At 32.6% G+C, this 20,515-nt stretch overlaps 1 protein-coding gene across 2 annotated transcripts in view; it reads left to right on the top strand.

The window, feature by feature from the left end:
- Positions 1-892: 892 nt before the first annotated feature.
- LOC149933556 (regulator of G protein signaling 9-like) overlaps positions 893-20,515 on the top strand; it is a 50,389-nt gene continuing 30,766 nt past the window's right edge. For both annotated transcript variants that reach the window (XM_090155700.1, XM_090155699.1), the window contains exons 1-2: positions 893-1,395; positions 18,642-18,922. In XM_090155700.1, coding sequence (XP_090011826.1) covers positions 18,824-18,922 — 99 coding nt within the window. In that variant the 5' untranslated portion in view covers positions 893-1,395; positions 18,642-18,823. The remainder of the gene's footprint in view (positions 1,396-18,641; positions 18,923-20,515) is intronic.

The raw sequence follows: 20,515 nt of genomic DNA, 5'->3' as shown, positions 1-20,515 counted from the left end.
GCAGGGTTGTTCAAATTGCATTTTGAAAATGCAAAATTTTTAGGAATGTGCAAAATATTTGGTTAGACCAAATAACTCGATCGAATACCAAATCTAATATTTACTCCCAAGTAATCATAGATGGCGATACTCAGTAGTACTGAGAAGCAGACGAACATTCGTACAGTGCCACAGTGGCAGATACATATGGGGGGCCACTGCAGTACGTGCGACCGCTTTATTTCCCACGCTGGTTGCGAGGATACTTTTTAAATCTCTACGTAATTAGTATTAATTAATAATTAAAAATAATAACTAATTAGTAATGAATTAATTATTAATTATTAAAATAAAATAATTAAAAGTAAACAGTGCATTTGTAAAAACATTTTGTATTTTATTTTGAACTGCAAAAACCATTTTACATTTTCCATATAGAAAAACCGATTTTCAAAATAAATTAAGTATTATGCTTTTTGAGTTATGGAGAAAGTATCTTGCATTTTACATTTAGCATTTTGAGTTATGGAGAAAGAATTTTTCATTTTGAGTTATGGAGAAGTATTGGCATTTAAAAAAAAATTTTGAACAATCCTGTTATTTTGATTAGCTTTCGACAAGATTATATACATACTAAATGTATATAAGTCATATATCTGATTAGGTAAATTAATTTGGTGAGTAACTCAGTTCAGATCGATTATTCGTTACCATTCGGATACCATCGGAGATCAAACTAACTGTTTTTCTTTAGATATTTGAAAATTACCTGATCAGTAGGTCTTTGGAAGCGATACAGCGCGGTTCTATAACGTTAACTGTCAAGTTTCGTAAGCGGGAAAATGGGGCTATTTTGGAAAACATTTTCGGCGGGAAATCCGTCGATACAAATCGGGCAACTCGGTACGAGAAACTAGACTAACAGCTGCTGCTGCGAAGCGAGGCTGTTTTCAGCCGTTGCGTCGCGATTAATACAGTCGTTCGAATAACTGCCGTACGTTTACGGCGTTTTTAACACGCTTTCAGCGCGGAAAAATATTCAGTCCCTCGCGGTGCGTAAAAATAAAATCGGTTCGTAGTTCGACATCCGGCGACTTCTTCTCTTCGGAGCGAGTGACTCCGGAAGATATTATAAGGAGAGACCTCCCCTTCGCGCCGGAGAGAGGGGAGATCTTGGGGATGAGGCGCCGCGACTAGAGTCATTTGGAGGTCTCCGTCCGCCGCCATCCGAGGAAGAGCTCGCGAGAAAATGGAGACACCCGGAAGGTGAGCGGCCGAACCTCTCCATCTCGGGCCCAGTTAACGCGCCAATTCCGACGGGCCAGAGCCGCTCTCAGTGCCTCTTTATCCCGACTATTACGCGATCCTCATCCGCCTCTACTATCTTCGATTTATCAACTTTCAGCGTTTCTCGAGGTGAGGATACCGTTCTTTCGTTCCGCGTTTTAAAATTTTGATTTGCTAATTTAGAAATTACATAAATTTATATTAATAACTCACATTTTAGGAAAACAATTTTGATTTGTTAATTTAAGTATCACATTAATTTCGTTTAAAAATTATAATTTTAATTTGTTAATTTAAGAATCACATTAATTTCTATTAAAAATTATAATTTTAATTTACCTATTTAGGAATTCTATTAAAAAATATAATTTTGATTTACCTATTTAGGAATTACATTAATTTCTATTAAAAAAAGATATGTCATTTTAGGAATTACATCAATTTCTATAAAAATATTAATTTGCTATTTTAGGAATTACATAAATTTCTAAATATAAAAATTTTGATTAATATAATTTAGGAATTACATTACTTTCTATTAATAACCTATAGCTAATGATAAACCATTTTGATTTCTTAATTTAGGAATTACATTAATTTATATTAAAGCCTTAACAATAATTATATAATATTGTACAATTCATATTTAATTTCCTAGGTGTTTACGTCAGTTAAAAAAAGGTTTTCGCATATTTTTAAATTTTATTGATTTTTAAAAAGGTTTAAAAATTCGCGTGCAGCAGAAAAGTAAATAACAAATGAAATTAACATAAATTAAAATTACTTGTAATAAAATTTCATCTAAATTGCCATTGGCAAGGAAATTTTTGTATATTATGCATCGAAGTTTCATAGGTGATTTAAATCAATGATTTATTTTTATAGAAATCATTTGATTTAAATTATTAATTTGTGTCAAATTGATAAAGTCCGATAACCTGATAATAACTAGAATTAGATGTTAGATTATGATTATCAATTACCATTTTACGTTTTTCATGTTTTGAAGAAACATATGTGTAATTAATATTTTATTTAATAATAATGAAATTAAATTTTATATTTAATTATGTATCCAATTTTTCTAGTTTATTTATTATTATTATTATTATTTTATTATTGAGGTAATTATATTTTAAAGAATTCTTATATTATGACCAATTTCTAAAATATCTACCTTAATTTTCCATAAAAGTAATGTTTGGTAAATTTTATGTTAATTTACGACTGAGTTAAATTATTAGGTGATTATATAATATAATTTACCAATTAAATTAATTATAAATTATATAATTTAATTTAACAATTAAATTAATTATAAATTAAATAATATAATTTAACAATTAAATTAATTATAAATTATATAATATAATTTAACAATTAAAATAATTATAAATTATATAATATAATTTAACAATTAAATTAAATATAAATTATATAATATAATATAATTTATTAAATTAATTATAAATATAATCACGATTTAAACAATTTATAATCACGATTTAATCTCTATGAACACGATTTAATCAATATAATCATGATTTAATCTATATGAACACGATTTGATCAATATAATCATGATTTAATCTTTTCAATCTCGATTTCATATTTTAGTAGTCTAATTTTTAATATCAATGAACTTAATACCTCGTAAAATACTATATCGAGTAATTATTCAATCATTTTAATCACGATTTTATAATTTTAATCACGATTTAATCGTTTCAATCAGGATTAAATCCGATTTAATCACGATTTCATAATTTTAATCACGATTTAATCGTTTCAATCAGGATTAAATCCGATTTAATAATTTCAATCATGATAAAATCCGATTTAATAATATCAATTATAATAAAATCCGATTTAATAATATCAATTATAATAAAATCCGATTTAATAATATCAATCATGATAAAATCCGATTTAATAATTTCAATCATGATAAAATCCGATTTAATCATTTCAATCATGATAAAATCCGATTTAATAATTTCAATCATGATTAAATCCGATTTAATAATTTCAATCATGATTAAATCCGATTTAATCATTTCAATCATGATTAAATCCGATTTAATAATTTCAATTATGATAAAATCCGATTTAATCATTTCAATTATGATAAAATCCGATTTAATCATTTCAATCATGATTAAATCCGATTTAATCATTTCAATCATGATTAAATCCGATTTAATAATTTCAATTATGATAAAATCCGATTTAATCATTTCAATTATGATTAAATCCGATGTAATCATTTGAGGGTGACCTAATAATCACGGTAGCGATCTGCCCCTCAGTTGTAACATGGACTAATTAATTAGTCCATGGTTGTAACCTACGTGTTACAAAAATGATTCATTCTAATTAAAGTAAATATTTTATAGGACTAAATACTGCATTTTTAAAGAAAATCACTTTTGAAGTTTAAGTTTTCTTGAATTCTAGGGAAATAGATTTGGTTTAAAAAAGTTGTAACTCCGGCTAAATTAAAGCTAGACTTAAGACCTTTAGACTAAGGTAACGACATGTTGAAAAAAAAAAGAAATATCAGAAGAGCTTTATTAGTATATAATCTTAGCGATCGATTAGAAAATTCTAAGTTCCTTCGACTCTAGCAAGGGATTTGTAAAAACAAGAAGGCCATTGACTACACATAAAATCGGAGGCCTCGTTAATTTAAGTAAGGTGCCAAATGTCATTCGAATCGGTGAATATTTAATACGGCTACGACTGCGACGAACATCGCGTCGCTTGAGCTAACGTTTTGCCTGCTCTACATGCGCTAATCAGCTGTTCAATTTCAGTGGGGATTCAATTCAGTCGACCGTGTTTGATTCAATTGATTGTTATTACGGCTGTTTCTCAGGACGATGAAGTATTCTATTTTCGGAACTATATAATATGATAAGAGTTCAAAAAATTAAAAAAACGGAAAATTTACGCTCCATTCATGAAAATAACGAAGTTCCGACTTATTTATCTCAATAAATAAATTTAAAAATTATTAATAATTAATTTCTTATTTCTTGGCATTTCAAATCGATCTAAGTTTTCCAGATCAACGGTTGATTGTCGTCATTTCTCCTATATGATCGAGATGCTTAATTAATCAATTAAATCTTAATTTTCTGTGTACATTTTAGTGTACTTCCGTAATATATTTTTGAAAATATTAATTATTTATGTATTATAACTATTATTATAAGTTACTCAATTGTTTTTAATAACTAAATAATTAATTTTAATAATTAAATAATTATTTTTAATAATTAAATAATTATTTTTAATAATTAAATAATTATTTTTAATAATTAAATAATTATTTTTAATAATTAAATAATTATTTTTAATAATTAAATAATTATTTTTAAAAATTAAATAATTATTTTTAATAATTTAATAATTATTTTTAATCATTAAATAAGTATTTTTAATAAATAAATAATTATATTTAATCATTATTGAATTATTTTTATCATAATTGAATTATTTTTAATCATTATTGAATTATTTTCAATCATTATTCAGTTTTTTAATCATTATTTAATTATTTATAATAATTATTTTTCATTTTTAATCATTATTCAATTATGTTTAATCATTATTCAATTATTTTTCATCATTATTCAGTTTTTTAATCATTATTTAACTATTTATAATCATTATTTTTCTAATTTTCAATCATTATTGAATTATTTTATTCATTATTTAATTAGTTTTTATCATTGTTCAATTATTTCTAATCATTATTTAATCATTTATTCATTATTTTTAATCATTTGTTCATTATTTTTAATCATTTATTGATAATTTTCAATCATTTATTAATTATTTTTAATCATTTATTGATTATTTTTAATCATTTATTGATTATTTTTAATCATTTATTGATTATTTTTAATCATTTATTGATTATTTTTTATCATTTAAAAATTATTTCTAATCATTAATTATTTATTTTTATTCACTATTTAATTATTTTTAATCTTAAATTGTTTATTTTTATTCACTATTTAATTATTTTTAATCATGAATTATTTATTTTTAATCATGAATTATTTATTTTTAATTATGAATTATTTATTTTTAATCATGGATTATTTATTTTTAATCATGAATTATTTATTTTTATTCACTATTTAATTATTTTCAAACATTAAATAATTTTTTTAATCGTTACCCAAATATGTTTTAATATTTAATTAATTAATTTCCCTTTCCGCTTTCCATAAATTTGTAAATTTTTGGGGTAATTATTGAAATTGCAGAATGGGATTGGAGGGGAGAGAAGTCAATTTTCAGGGCTCATTTCAAATAAGATGTACATAAAAACAATGAATCCTACAATGCCAGTATAGGCTGACAACATCGCCTAACCAGGGGAAACAAATTCATTTTGATGCCTATGCAATTTGTATTCATATTAATAAATAGTTGACCTAGATGGCAATTCTAAGAAAAGAGGGTAGATTTAGGGAAAGCAAATCAATGGGCGCCTTCCGTAATCTAACCGCCTAAAGTTGAACAACCTTGGGTTTTAAGGAAAACGTGAAATTTACAGCGTGAGAAAATGTTTGGTCCAAGTATGCAGTCAAGTATGATATGTAAAATTGAAGGCAGTGACTGTGATTTCATCCTCGCATAATTTGTTGCGAACGTTCGTCTGCTTTCAATTTTCCGGGCACTCTGCGTTTACGCTTAGACCACTTTTATCCAACCGGGACTCGACACGTCCAAAACGTTTCGTGGTACCATCATTTGTTCCTTAATGTAAACTTTCAAACTGCCTTTTCAATATTAAATTATCCACAATAATTCGCAAACTATTTCATATTTTAACAAAACGTTAATCTACCTTATAGAAACTAAAAAAACATGTCGCATCACTCGGTATTTTAAAAAATATCTACGAAGAAAATTTTACTATGGCAAAATCTAATAACCTCACGTGTCCCGTGGATATTCGTGGTTATTGAAAAGTAGACGAACCTCCTTCTCTACGCAATACGCGAGGGTGGTACTAACGGCTAATGCTATTGCTACACTTTCTTAGGTACCTAAAAGCATTCTTTGTCTGGCTTAGAGATCGGCGTTTGAATAAGAAATTATCCAATTATTTATTTTTATTCATAACCGCAAATTATCCGAAAAATATACGAAAAAACCGAATATTTTTGCATGTTAAATCGTTGTTTATTGGTATAAAATGTTCATAAAAAACAGTTAACCAAAATTTTTATTGTTAATCGAAATTTTGCCGGTTAATTTATTCGTTTCACCTACCTCTAGTCTGGTCTGAATTTCTTTGCCTCTATCTGCCGAGCTAAACACTTCACTGAAATTGGTTTTAATTGAGCATTATAGGCTTATCGTATTATTCGATAAAAGAATCTAATGGATTTTATTTTCCATTTTCTGGAAATGAATCCTCGGCCGCAAAAATGTAGTCGCTCTACCAAGAATGTATTCGGGTTAAGAGAGAATATCAAACCGCAACCACAACCTCTGCATTCATGACTCCCTACGTGGGGAGCTAGGAGCAGCGAAAACAGCACCCCACACAATGAGAACGCAGCCCGTCGAAAGTAGTGCATTTTTTGTATATAGTTTTCATTGGTTAGACGCTTCAGCGCCTGCTGCCGTCGGAAGGGGAAAATTTTGAAATTATCTTCCCAGTTTCCGTAAAACGTTCAGCGTAAAGGTTCGTCCAATGAAAGTTGTACACAACCTTAGCGTGTTTAAAGGCTAACGGCGTTCTTCTTGTGTGGGGATGGTGTGTTTGTTGCTCCTAGGTGGGATAGAGATCGTGCAATTGTACCGATGTATCTTTCCCTTTCCTGAGAAAGTGGAAAATATGATACGAGGAAGGGGGGGAGGCGTGGTTTTTCTGTCGGGAACCAAGGGGCGATTAGGGTGCTACCTTCACATACTCTGTTTAGCCGAGTACATTCCGCGCTCCACGGATTCAACAATGCTATCGATTTTCGTTTTCATTTCTGAGACTTCGATTTCCGATAAATAAAAAACATTTTCGCGTATCTCGAGAACACTCTTTTGATATTATCATGATATTGCGGAGAGTGAGTCAGTGATAAAATGGTAAACACCATTAATAATCGAGCTCTAGTTTGTTCCAAAAAATTCAATTCTTTAAAGGTAGAGATTGATTTTTGACAGAAAATAGGGCAAAGTTTTGAATCCAAAGAATAGAGAAGGTTGCTAGTCTCACAAACTTGATCTAATAGTCTTTGTGAAATGTTTGGGCGGTTTCGTTCGGATTTTATAGAACGGGCTAAGCAGTTATTGGCAGAAGTATGTTTTTTTTTTCATAAAATGTTCTCCAAAACGAGTATTATTCGACTATTTGAAATTTGGCTGTTTAAGATTTCCTTATTGGGACAGTTTTAAACTCTTTAATTAGTGCAGAGGTAAAAAATGGGCGAATCTTAACTAAATGGCGACCTCGACCTTCAAAATAATAAAATTGACAAAATGCCAAGCTTTTAAATTGAAAATTTGGGCACCGCTGAATTAGTTCCCAGGATTTGGTTTCGTGGGGGGCATCCCATTGGGGAAAAGTAAAATAAAAAAATTTGTACGTACGACCATACTTTTCGGGGTGTATGCGCCCCCTATGCGCGACCCCTGGCTACGCCACTGTAATGTCACCACAAATGCCCAAACCGTAGCACTAACGTTGAAAATTGAAATAATGCGGACCCTAACCCAAATAGTTTTAGTATAAACGCTATATGGATAAAAATAATAATAATCAGCTAGGCTAATAGGCAGTGCACCACGCTAGGCCTAAAATAGCTTTAGTTCGTAGAGTGGCGGTCTATGTGTTCAGCTTCCCTAATGTGGCTTCGAAATTCGTGTCGGCGCATTTCGGGTTTTCGTTACAATCAATTATTTATGACGAACCCATTACTAATATCTAGAATGTATTCGAGTCAACGGAGAATACGCGGGCGGCACTTGTTCGCCCCGTGATGTCCGAAAGGAAAGCCACGCCCCCTCGCGCGCTCTTTGCCCCTTTACGTGGTTGAGGGATACTCCGCTACGATCGCGGGACCTCTCCATGTAGGCGGATAGTATCTTAAGGAAATCATGATAACAGAGGCTATAGTCGCTTCTACCTTTTCTCTGTGAACTCGAATAAATTGTGGGTAACGGGCGCCCCTGGTGGCCGGCCGCCTTCATTCCCGCAGGAGCCATGGCGACGGAACGTGACGAGCAATAAATTAAAATACAACGGCGAAAAGGAGATATAGAGAGCAGTGTATTTATAGGCCCTACATATTGAATTGGAATATTTAAAAGTACGAAGCATACGATTCCGCTAGAATGGCTTCGGGTTCACACATAAATTGCTCAAATTTGACTATTTATATCACGACACTTATTACTTTAGGGTACCTTGATCACTATTCCTTAATCTGTACCGTTTCCTACGATTTTGGCTAAGACAAAGTGTTACGGGCAAGGTTTGCTTGTACTTGGACCAATAGGTCTTCGAGGATAAATTTGAAACGCGTTTTGGCCCCTTTTTATTATGGACTTTTCTACCTTTTCGCGTAAATTAACTAGCTTTTAAATCATTAGCCATAACTTTAAACCTTGTTTCGGGATTTTTAAAAAACGATTTATATAAGTGGACTCAATTGGTTATAATATTTTTAGCTGGCACAAACGTGTTTAGCATATCGCGAAATTAATATCAATTCGTGCAAAATTAATTATCAACATAGTAGTAGATTAGTAATGGCACTTATACATAGAATAAGATAAGACTCAATTAAATTCTACTGATTGTATAATAAAATGTACTTTTTATTATACAATCAGTAGAATTTCATTAAGTCTTATCTTAGTTACCAACAGTTCGTTTATTCTCGCGAACTGGAAAATATTGGAAGAATTTGTTCGTGATAAGTTTTGCTTGGGTAAGATTATATGTTATAAGTTTTCTTTTTACTAAATTTAACTTAACATTTTTTACTGGAAGTCGTCCATAATAACCAAACATAAATTTGACACGGTTATAAACTAATAAATAAATATAGGTAAAATTAAAAATTGATAAATAATAATCTGTATTCACAAAATTTAGATTTTATTAAATTTCATGTGACATTTTTCAGTTGAAATCGTTAATAAATCCAAGATAATAAATTTGACATTTACTATTTTAGGATTGCTTCTAAGACACCTTTCTTGTCACAGATTTAACTTCAACAGGGGTTTGCTCAAAATCCGGTTGCGTTTGTTTGGCACCACCGAAATGTTAACAATAAGTTCTTAACTTTAAATGATTTCAGCCATTGAAAGAGTAAAAACATATCTTTCATGAAAACGTAGATTGTAAAGGCGGTAAAATATACCATCAAAAAAGCAACAAAACAAAAACTCTGAAATGCGTGTCCAGACTCTGAATCAGAATCATTCCTCGTTTATTTACTGCTAAACTAAAGGCGACCCATAAATGCGTCACGCTCTTAGGGTTGTGTTTCGTTCCTAGAGAACTTTTAATTTGCGACATCACATAAATCAATTTGAAGAAATCAAAAAACTTACAAATAACTCGTACCTACTGTATAAAGTTTTTTAATTTCTTCAAATTAGTTGAGGGTTTAGCTTTTTTGTCCCTTTTCATGATGGACTATTCTACCTATTCTCGTGTTTTAACATTCTTTGCAATACAGTCCATAGGTCGTTCTTATTAACTTAACAGTTTCGTGTTTGAATTGTTCCAATCCAAGCGTGTATGAAAACGTACATTTATTGACGCCCCCTACTAAAACATTATCTTTTTTTTTAAATAAATAGGATATTATTTCCCAGCAACACAGCTAAAGTCATTGTCTTTCAAAACCAACTGAATTTTTAACCACTCATTGTGAAAAAAGAATGTTCAAATTAGGTTTGAAAACAATTCCAATACAAAACTAATTTGAGTAAACAAAAAAATTAAAAAGTTATTAAATTTAGTTAAGATTTAATTTAATTTAGTTAAGATTTAATTTAATTTAGTTAGGATTTAATTTAATTTAATTTAATTTAATTTGAGATTATATATCTGAAAGAAACGAAGTATCCATCAATTAGACTGGAAATGAACCAGTAATTGTTTAAAAAATGAACAATTTGAAAAATGAACCAATTCAATACAAAATGAAAAATTAACAAATTCAATACAATTTGAAAAATGAACAAATTCAATACAATTTGAAAAATGAACAAATTCAATACAATTTGAAAAATGAACAAATTCAATACAATTTCAAAAATGAACAAATTCAATACAATTTCAAAAATGAACAAATTCAATACAATTTCAAAAATGAACAAATTCAATACAATTTCAAAAATGAACAAATTCAATTCAATTTGAAAAATGAACAAATTCAATACAATTTGAAAAATGAACAAATTCAATTCAATTTGAAAAATGAACAAATTCAATACAATTTCAAAAATGAACAAATTCAATACAATTTCAAAAATGAACAAATTCAATACAATTTCAAAAATTAACAAATTCAATACAATTTCAAAAATCGATTGATTTAATTTGTTATAAAACGATTATTAGCATTTTAACTTTTAATAACAAAAACTTCTAGACGGTGTAATTCAAATACATCGGAACATGACTAATTCATGAAGCTTTAGTAAACGCTAGTGTCCTAATCCACCAGGAAAAATGTATTTTCCATTTTATCGGAGTCGCGACTGAGCTAGGCAAGGAACGGAGCTTAAGAGGTGAGTCACCCTTATTGTTCGCGAATTATTGGCTTTTCTGGGTTCCGTGTACTGACTTCCCGAGTGCGCCTTTCTTAGACGAACGCTCGCCTTGACTTGAAAAATAATCACATCGATTTTTTCGCGTCGCTAAAGTCCAATTGTTGAGGAGCGATATATGGTTTCATCCCACGTAAAAGGAGTAAAAAGTCTTCAAAATTTGCGGTCAGCCGTTGTGGGTGATTTAAATTAGTCGGTGATTTAAATCAAGCTATTTTTTAAAAAATGCTTTGATTTAAATAACCTATTATACTTCAAATAAACTTATGAAAATGTACAAAAGTACGATTTTAAGCCAAGTCAAATCGGAACAAAGCTAATTAAATTTAATTTAGATTAATTTAAATTTTAGTTGGCCTTCCGCCCAATTTTTTAATAAAAAAGAGGTCCGAAACGTTAAAATATCAATAAAATAAAAAAAGTCAATAAAAATCTGATTTTTTTCGATTTAAAATTTTAAACATATACAATCTTGCTTTAGAAAGTTTTTTGAAAATCGTGTGTAGTAAATGTGGGAATACTAATTTCAAATCCTTATTTCAAATAAATCGATTTTTTTATTTAAATCGGATGTTTATTGATATTTTTGGATTTTCTCATTTTAATTAAAATTTCATAGTTTTAAATAATTTAGTAGCATATTTTTGCTAAAACAAATATGTTTTAATTTTTTATAATGATTCTATTCAATTTAAGCTAATAATCATATAGAAGTTTTAATTTTTAAAACCTATTTTGGTACTTTACAAAAAAAATCGGCATAATCCCCAGCCACAGGTAGAATCCAATGCAACATTAGGGGGAAGTACAAGAAAGATTATATTTAAACCTAAATTATAGCAATTGGCCGGGTTTTTTCTTTTTCAAAATACTTTATATAAATTGATTTAAATCATTGATTTTTTTTAAAAATCGTTGATTTAGATTTATATCGTGGTTTAAATCAAGTTGATTTAAATCAGCCAACCCTGCTTAAGAATGCTAAGTTCGTCGTAAGTTAGAATCAATTTAGTGTTATTTGATTGAATTTTAATTTATGAATAGTTTGTCAAAATGCATTTTGATTGAACTTGGAAATGCTAAATATGGGTGGAAATGACCTAATATGGTTTATTAATATGCGTTATTTACACTAAGCACACTACACCGTAAACTATAGCTAGAATATCGGTGTATTTTTAGACGTTTGTTGTGACACTTTTTAGTTCCACATCGAGATATATATACACTCTTTTACGAGCGTATCGACCCCCCCCCTTTACGATCTCCCATGTGGCGGCCGCCACCGCCGTACTACCTCTGCCTCCACTATTGAATTTTCCCCCCCTAACGGGTCCCCTCCCCATGTAGTCAAGCTATGGATTCATTCACGAATATTCTCCGTAAAAGAATCTATTGCTATGGATGGATTGTCGTTAAGTGTTTGTTTGTCGTGGAAAAGCAACGACACGGTAGATGGAGCTGCGAAAAATAAATTATTTGAATCAGTTTATTGGCGGCGCCGAGACTCGAACCCAGATAGCTGCTGGCCGCGTTATCTCTAAAACCGACGAATTTACCAACCGAGTCACGCTACTCTTCTCAAAGTACTCGGAACCTCTACTTGGTTTTAGCGACGCGGGGGGGATTTGTCTAGTTAAGTTTTCGCAATTCTCGTTCGTTTTTCCGCGTTATTTTACGTATATTTACGGCGTTTTAGGGTCAAGTTAACCTCAAACTTTGCCTCCCCCCGCCTCCAACCCAGTGGAATTTCAGGAAGGGTGACAAGGGCGTGGCGGGAAGTTTGAATTACAGTGTGGCATTACACCACTTTTCCCGATGGCCAGTTTCAGGTCTGTCAGGTAAACAGGGGGCACAATTTCGACCCCCTTTATCGAAACCATGTATGGTCAGAAGTAATAAATAAGTGTGGCGCTTTCTTATCGAAACCGTGTGTGGTCAGAAGTAACAAATAAGTGTGGCACTTTCTTATCGAAACCGTGTATGGTCAAAAGTTACAAGTAAGTGTGGCACTTTCTTATCGAAACCGTGTATGGTCAGAAGTAATAACTAAGTGTGGCACTTTCTTATCGAAACCGTGTATGGTCAGAAGTAATAAGTTAGTGTGGCACTTTCTTATCGAAACCGTGTATGGTCAGAAGTAATAAGTAAGTGTGGCACTTTCTTATCGAAGTCGTTTGTGTGTGGCACAAAATAATGTTATCGCCTTCTTGGCGAACTTGTTGGTCCAGAGATTTGGTCTCATTCGATAGAACTCTTTGACGCGCACGCAGTGCCGTTAATTTCCGCCCCCTCCTAACAACCCCCTTAAAGGGAAAGTGACCGAAAAAACAAGTTGGTCTCATTCGATAGAGCTCTTTGACGCACACGCAGTGCCGTTACTTTCCGCCCCTCCGACCAAACCCCTTAAAGGGAGAGTGGTCTAAAAAACAATTTGGTCTCATAGAACAATAAAAGTAAAAGATTGGAATCGTCTACGCTCGCGTCTACTTGAAAGAGTGAGACCAAAAAATCCAAAGCAGTCGAACTTAGGGCATGTTGCAAAAGTCTGCTTTGCTAGAATCAAACATGTTAAATTCAATGGGCTCCGTCTTGCCATATTCTTAGTACTTAAATACATTCTTGCAATAATATGATTTATGCAGTTGTTAATAATCCATATTAAATATCTGCTCTAAGAAAATACTAATTTAATCACCGAGATAATATAAAATCACATGGCCTGAACAGCTTTTGTATTGGTTTGCCCACCCGGGTATCCTGAGGGTGGGCGGTGGCCACTCTTTAACATAGGATGGTAAATTATATATTAAATGATACGCAATCACAAGGCCTCAACAGCTTTTGTATTGGTTTCCCCCCCACGCGTATCCTGAGGGTGGGCGGTGGCCACTCTTTAACATAGGATGGTAAATTATATATTAAATGATACGCAATCACATGGCCTCAACAGCTTTTGTATTGGTTTCCCCCCCACGCGTATCCTGAGGGTGGGCGGTGGCCACTCTTTAACATAGGATGGTAAATTATATATTAAATGATACGCAATCACATGGCCTCAACAGCTTTTGTATTGGTTTCCCCCCCACGCGTATCCTGAGGGTGGGCGGTGGCCACTCTTTAACATAGGATGGTAAATTATATATTAAATGATACGCAATCACATGGCCTCAACAGCTTTTGTATTGGTTTCCCCCCCACGCGTATCCTGAGGGTGGGCGGTGGCCACTCTTTAACATAGGATGGTAAATTATATATCAAAAGATAGGAAATCACATGGCCTCAACAGCTTTTGTATTGGTTTCCCCCCCACGCGTATCCTGAGGGTGGGCGGTGGCCACTCTTTAACATAGGATGGTAAATTATATATTAAATGATACGCAATCACATGGCCTCAACAGCTTTTGTATTGGTTTCCCCCCCCCACGCGTATCCTGAGGGTGGGCGGTGGCCACTCTTTAACATAGGATGGTAAATTATATATCAAAAGATAGGAAATCACATGGCCTCAACAGCTTTTAAATTGGTTTGCCCACCCGTGTATCCTGAGGGTGGGCGGCACCCACTCTTTAACTTAGGATGGCAATTTATATATCAAACGATAAGAAATCACGTAGCCTCGACAGTTTTTGTATTAGTTTGCCTACCTGTGTCTACTAAGGGTGTATGGGTTAGCCCACTCGAATACACTGATGTGGAACTGATATTACGGCCTGGGCCGACTTGTTCCTCCTGCTTTGCAGTACGAACAATCGGTGTCAAAAGGAAAGATACACCGCTGATCGATCTGGTTTGTAGTCTGCTACTTCTAATTCACCCCTGAAATGTAACAGACACATCTTCCAATCCCTCTAGAGGGAACGTACTCAGCGCGTGTCTGAAGCTATCACAAAAAACGCCCATGTTTAATAATTATAATTAAGGTCGACTATTTGTAAAGGCTCGCTCCTTGTGATGCCTTTAGACGTGTGAAAAATACGTACCGCGTATATTTATAGGAGGTTTCGGGCTAAAGAAATGTCGCTACATTCATAAGTTCAAGCTAATGCAATAACCCTTTTAAGAAATACTCTGCAGAACACAGGGGCGTAGGAACCAGGGGGGGCAAGGGGGGCAATGCCCCTCCCTAGAATTTTGCTGGGAGGGGCAACTAATGTTATTGCCCCCTCCAACGTTTTGGTCAGTTGAAATCTTTAAAAGGCTCAAATTCTCATTTTAAAAGCATAAAAAACTTATAGAACCTCAGCTTTGTTTAAATTTCAGTCTTTTCCCGCCAATTTACATAGTAGTAAAATGTATAAGTGCATTCGGAGAAGCTACACTCCATTAAAAATTAAAAACCATTCTAAAGACCCCTTTTGGTTTCACTTTGCCCCCTCCAACTTCTAGAACGTTCCTACGCCCCTGCCAGAACACTTGGACGTCATCTTTTAAGATCTATCCGCTCTCTTTACAATAGAATACCTTGTTTCATTTCAGCCAAGATAAACTATCGTTATTTTAAGTTAAAGCTAAAATGGTGCTTATTCGTATAATTTTTTTCTGATAAAGCTAAATCGATCGTATAAGACGAATATTTGACTAAAGTCGATTTGCTTTTTAAATACCATCAACTGCATTTAGATCATTTGTAACGAGATTCGATCGATTCGAACCTCACCAAATGACTCCAACCCAATTTAAGGGAAAATAAGTTGAAAACACAAAAGAGGAAGAGAAGAATTCAAATGTTAATTTTATTAATCGAATTGAATCTATATTATCGAGGCGACGATTCCTGGTTAAGGTTTCAATTTAAAACACGCGAATCTAATCGTAGTTTGCGCGTAGCTATGGTTTATTTTCGTTGCCATGGTAACGGTTGTACGCCGACGATGAATTGTTTTTGAGACTCTCATGGTGGTCACGATATTATTTGCCAAACAGGATTACGTCCAATATTTATTATTGTTATAATATCATTTTTTTATTTACTTATAAATTCATTAAATTATTAATATTTATTTATTAATAATAATTTAGGGTTTAGAACTATGTTCATTAAAAATCATTTTTAAAATAATACTTGAAATCTTCTAATTTCTTTACAAAACTTATTCAAATCCTCTAAAATTATGCTCTTCTATTTTGATTAGTTGTTTTAAATTTACATATTTTAAATATTAAACAAATGCTCATGTTTCTAAAATAACAATAATTTTGTTTGCCTTTAAAATATACGTTTAATTAAATTAACAATTAACATAGGTATGTCGAAGTATTTTTTCTGTTTCGTTGTAATTGAATCAAATCAAAATATAGATTAATGTTTCGTTTAAAATATATATAATATATAAGGTTAGGTTGGTCGTAAGTGCAAGGCACAATTCGCCTACACAATAGTTCTTTTTATAAAGTAACGTGGCCTTCTTTGTTTAAATGTAGCTTCTACGTCACAATCTCTTATTTTTACAAGTCTACGAGCGCGCGCCTGTGCAGTTGCGATGAATATAGGTTTTTCTAGCCCACGTGCAAATCACTTGAAGAATATACCAATAAAGCTGTGTCTTGTGACGTAAGAGCAAGATATTATTATTTATTCTTTATAATCATATTATTTATAGAAATCACTATTCAGCAAAATAAAGTTCAATACACTAAAAAACAAATTGTTCAAAAACTAACGCTTCAAAAAGCACAAAGAAAAGAGTGAAATCCACGTGCCACCTAGGATCAACAAACACAGCACCCCACACAAGGAGAACGCAACCCGTCAAAAGTTGTGGATTTTCTTGCGTACAGTTTTCATTGGTTAGATCAGCGGTTCCCAAAAGGTGTTCCGCGGAACCCTAGGGTTCCGCGGAAGGGTCAAAGGGGTTCGAAGAATTTGCAGAGTCTTTTAAGATAAGTAAAACAAATGAGTTGGGGTTCCGCCAGAATTAGGTGGATAATTTATGATTCCATAGCAAATTGGGAACCGCTGGGTTAGACGCCTTAGCGCCTGCTGCCGCCGGAAGGGGAAAATTCGAAAATTGTCTTCTCCCTTTCCGAAAAACGTTCAGCGAAAAGGCTCGTCCAATGAAATTAGTACACAACACCACGTTAGCGTGTTTAAAGGCTAGCTGCGTTCTCCTTGTGTTTGTTGCTCCTACGTGCTACGAACTTAAAAATAAAATCGTCTACCAACATCTATCTCTATGGTTACCAATTCCCCTTGTTTATTTTATTTTGATATTCGCTATTGACGAAAATGAAAACCTGAGTGGTGGGCTCTAGGACCTATCGTTGGGAGAGTGAACAAATGAATATCGTGATTCGCTTACTTTGAACATTGAGATCAATTCTGCAAAGTTTGGGTGCTCTGAGGCAAAGACTGTGAGCGCCTCTAGAAAGACAGACAAATTTCCGGAAATATTTTTCTAGATATTCATTTTGAAAATATAAAGTAAGGACATTTATTACGGTACCATGCATTTGCTTCAAATCGGTAGATTTATGTTTTAGAAGTCGAGCCTGGAGGTTCCCATATAAAATATAGATAATGAAAAGCAACTCTAGCAGGTTTGGAGCTGCCGGTCGATAAAGAATTCTATAGAGTTAATAAACGCAAAGTATCCCGATACCGTTATTCTATCTAGTTTCTATTAGTTTTTTATATTTTCTTTGGTATATCGCTCTTTGGTTCGAGTGACAGACAAATGCTTTATCGATAATGATGGGAAAACTTGCATCGAATATGTTATAAATAGACGTATACTGGAGTAGGGGGGAGTCAGTTATAAATTGCAGCGCCCTCAATGTTATTCGGGACACGCCTGTCTTGCATTTTGGTGTATTGGCTGGCACCGCCCAGCAGTTGATCGGGAACGGCGTAAAAGGCAGGTCATCAAACCGCGATCTCCTTTTTTGTTTTCTCCATCCGCGCCTGGAAAAAAGGTCAAGCGTTTCGATTTAACTCAAGGTGCGGCGCCAAAGAAATCCGTATTACCTATCGTTGTACCAGAACAAAATTACTCTTACGTCACTCTTTAAACTGCTGGATTTTCGTCTGCTAGGATAGCGATTTATTCGTCTACTTGGCTGACGAAAATTTGGCAATTTATGAGCTTCTCGCGTTGGCCGCTACGTGGCGTATTGTAAACTAAATAGTTTTATTTTCCTTAGTGAAATTTTAACTCGTACCCAAAAGTGTTCGTTTTGTGACCGAATTTACAGAGGCACCGCCAGGATTTAGAGGATTAGCATAATATATTTTCTCGATTTTACAGAGGGTAAAACGGTCTAGCTTGGGGCCTTGTAAAAATGTCATTTTCGCTTCCTGAGTACGAAAGTCAAACCAGTCTAAAATCAACAATATGAAAAATTCTATGAGTAGAAAAATCACTGAAATCTAATATTGGAAATATAGTTAGAAAAGGTTACAAATAAATAAAAAATTAAGTAATGGGTTAGGCTAGCCTAATATAATTAACTTAGTATTAATTACTTTTTATTCCAAGCCACGTATCTTGACTTTTGCTCTCAGGTAGAACATGTATTCTGTTAATTTAGAAAAATTGAATTATTTGGTTTTATTTCAGAATGTAAAAGTATAAGCGCGCGTTCTGAAGACGTCCCGAAACAGGTGGTCTTCCACTTCCGGTGGATAATATTTCGCTGTCGCCTTCCGTTTCCCGAACATCCATAATTGAAAGTGTGCCTCAACAAAGAAGCCCCTGTGAGAGCACGCTTGGCCGACGTGTCAGCAGAGGGCGCAGGCGGCATGACGCCCGGCCTCCAGCAACCTTCCAGGGACATTGATATCATGGAATCAAGCCGGCCGCCGGCTGAAGAAATACCCAGAGAAATGGTCTTCGCCAAGGTAACATTAATCATTCACTTGAAATCGCTTTCTTTTTCAAATGATGATACCAGATATGTAGGATTTTTCTAAATATAAACCTATTTGCTCGTAATAATCTTTGAACAGTAGTGTCTAAAATTAAAAGATAGTCATTTTGAGGTCGCCCTGTTTATAGCTTTTTGTACATTTTCGAGATAATTAGTTTGAAGGTCGAGAACACCATTTTGAAAGTCGTGATGACCATTTTCCAGGTCGAGATAAATTTCATAAATCATAAAAATGTTTTAAATTCATTTGAATTATAGAAACAATTTTGTAAAGGAGGAACCATAAAAAACATGATACATAATGTTTCAAGAAAGCAATTTAATCGAGTTTAGATATTTCGTGGTAAGGCAAGGTACACGAAAACAAACATAACGGAAGTGTTTGGACAATACTAACAAATTGATTTTATTTATTTTTCAAAACTGGGGTTTTTACTTTCATACCCCACCAAATATTTGCCTTCCGCCCCAATTTGTAATTTCTTCAGATTTAAATTTTCCGAATCGATTTTAAAATCAGTTAAACTAGAGCCACGTGCTCGCCAACGTGAGAAGTGCATTCTCTAGTGAAAAAAAATCTACTTTTGTTAGCAGACAAAAATTATGCTGTTCAAAAGCTTCTTGCGTTGGCCTTAACGTATATAAACTGAAAATGTTAATTTTGATCCGAATTTTGTAGCAAATTTACCTTGTCTTAAGTTTTCTTTCATAGATGATGATATTAATTACTTAATATGATGTGGATAGTTAAGGTTAATTTTTTGTCGTATTTAGGAAATCTGAGACCAATTTTAAGTTTTAATACCTCAAATATATTTTTAAGGTTCAGACAAATGAAATTCGAACTTTTTGTAAGTCAGGATTCGCATAATTGAAATTCCAATAAATCGTTAATAAAATTTTATATTTTTTAAAATAAAATGTTGATACTGTAAGAAACTGAATGAAATATTAGTATAATACATTAGTTTAGCTTTTCCATATTTTGTGTAAAGAACTTGAATCAAAATAGTTTTTTTTATATTAAAAACCGTTTTTCAATTACTTTTGGAAAGTTACAAATTCTTCTGTATATTAACCAATTACCTTTGGAGACATAACAAATTATTTCTGGATATTTACCAATTACTTCTGGATATTTACCAATTAATTCTGGATATTTACCTATTACTTTTGGATATTTACCAATTACTTCTGGGTATTTACCAATTATTTCTGGATATTTACTTATTACTTCTGGAAATTTACCAATTACTTTTGGATATTTACCTATTACTTCTGGATATTTACCAATTACTTCTGGGTATTTGCCAATTATTTCTGAAGATGTAACAAATTATTTCTGGAGACGTAACAAATTATTTCTGGATATTTACCTATTACTTCTGGATATTTACCTATTACTTCTGGATATTTACCTATTACTTCTGGATATTTACCTATTACTTCTGGATATTTACCAATTACTTCTGGGTATTTACCAATTATTTCTGGAGACGTAACAAATTATTTCTGGATATTTACCAATTACTTCTTGGTATTAACCAATTACTTCTAGGTATTA

The sequence above is a fragment of the Leiobunum rupestre genome, chromosome 8 (assembly GCF_980474605.1).
Source record: "Leiobunum rupestre chromosome 8, qqLeiRupe1.1.hap1, whole genome shotgun sequence".
Classification (NCBI taxonomy): domain Eukaryota; kingdom Metazoa; phylum Arthropoda; class Arachnida; order Opiliones; family Sclerosomatidae; genus Leiobunum; species Leiobunum rupestre.
The sequence above is the reverse complement of the archived record's forward strand: the minus strand, read 5'-3'. Positions and strand labels throughout refer to the sequence as shown.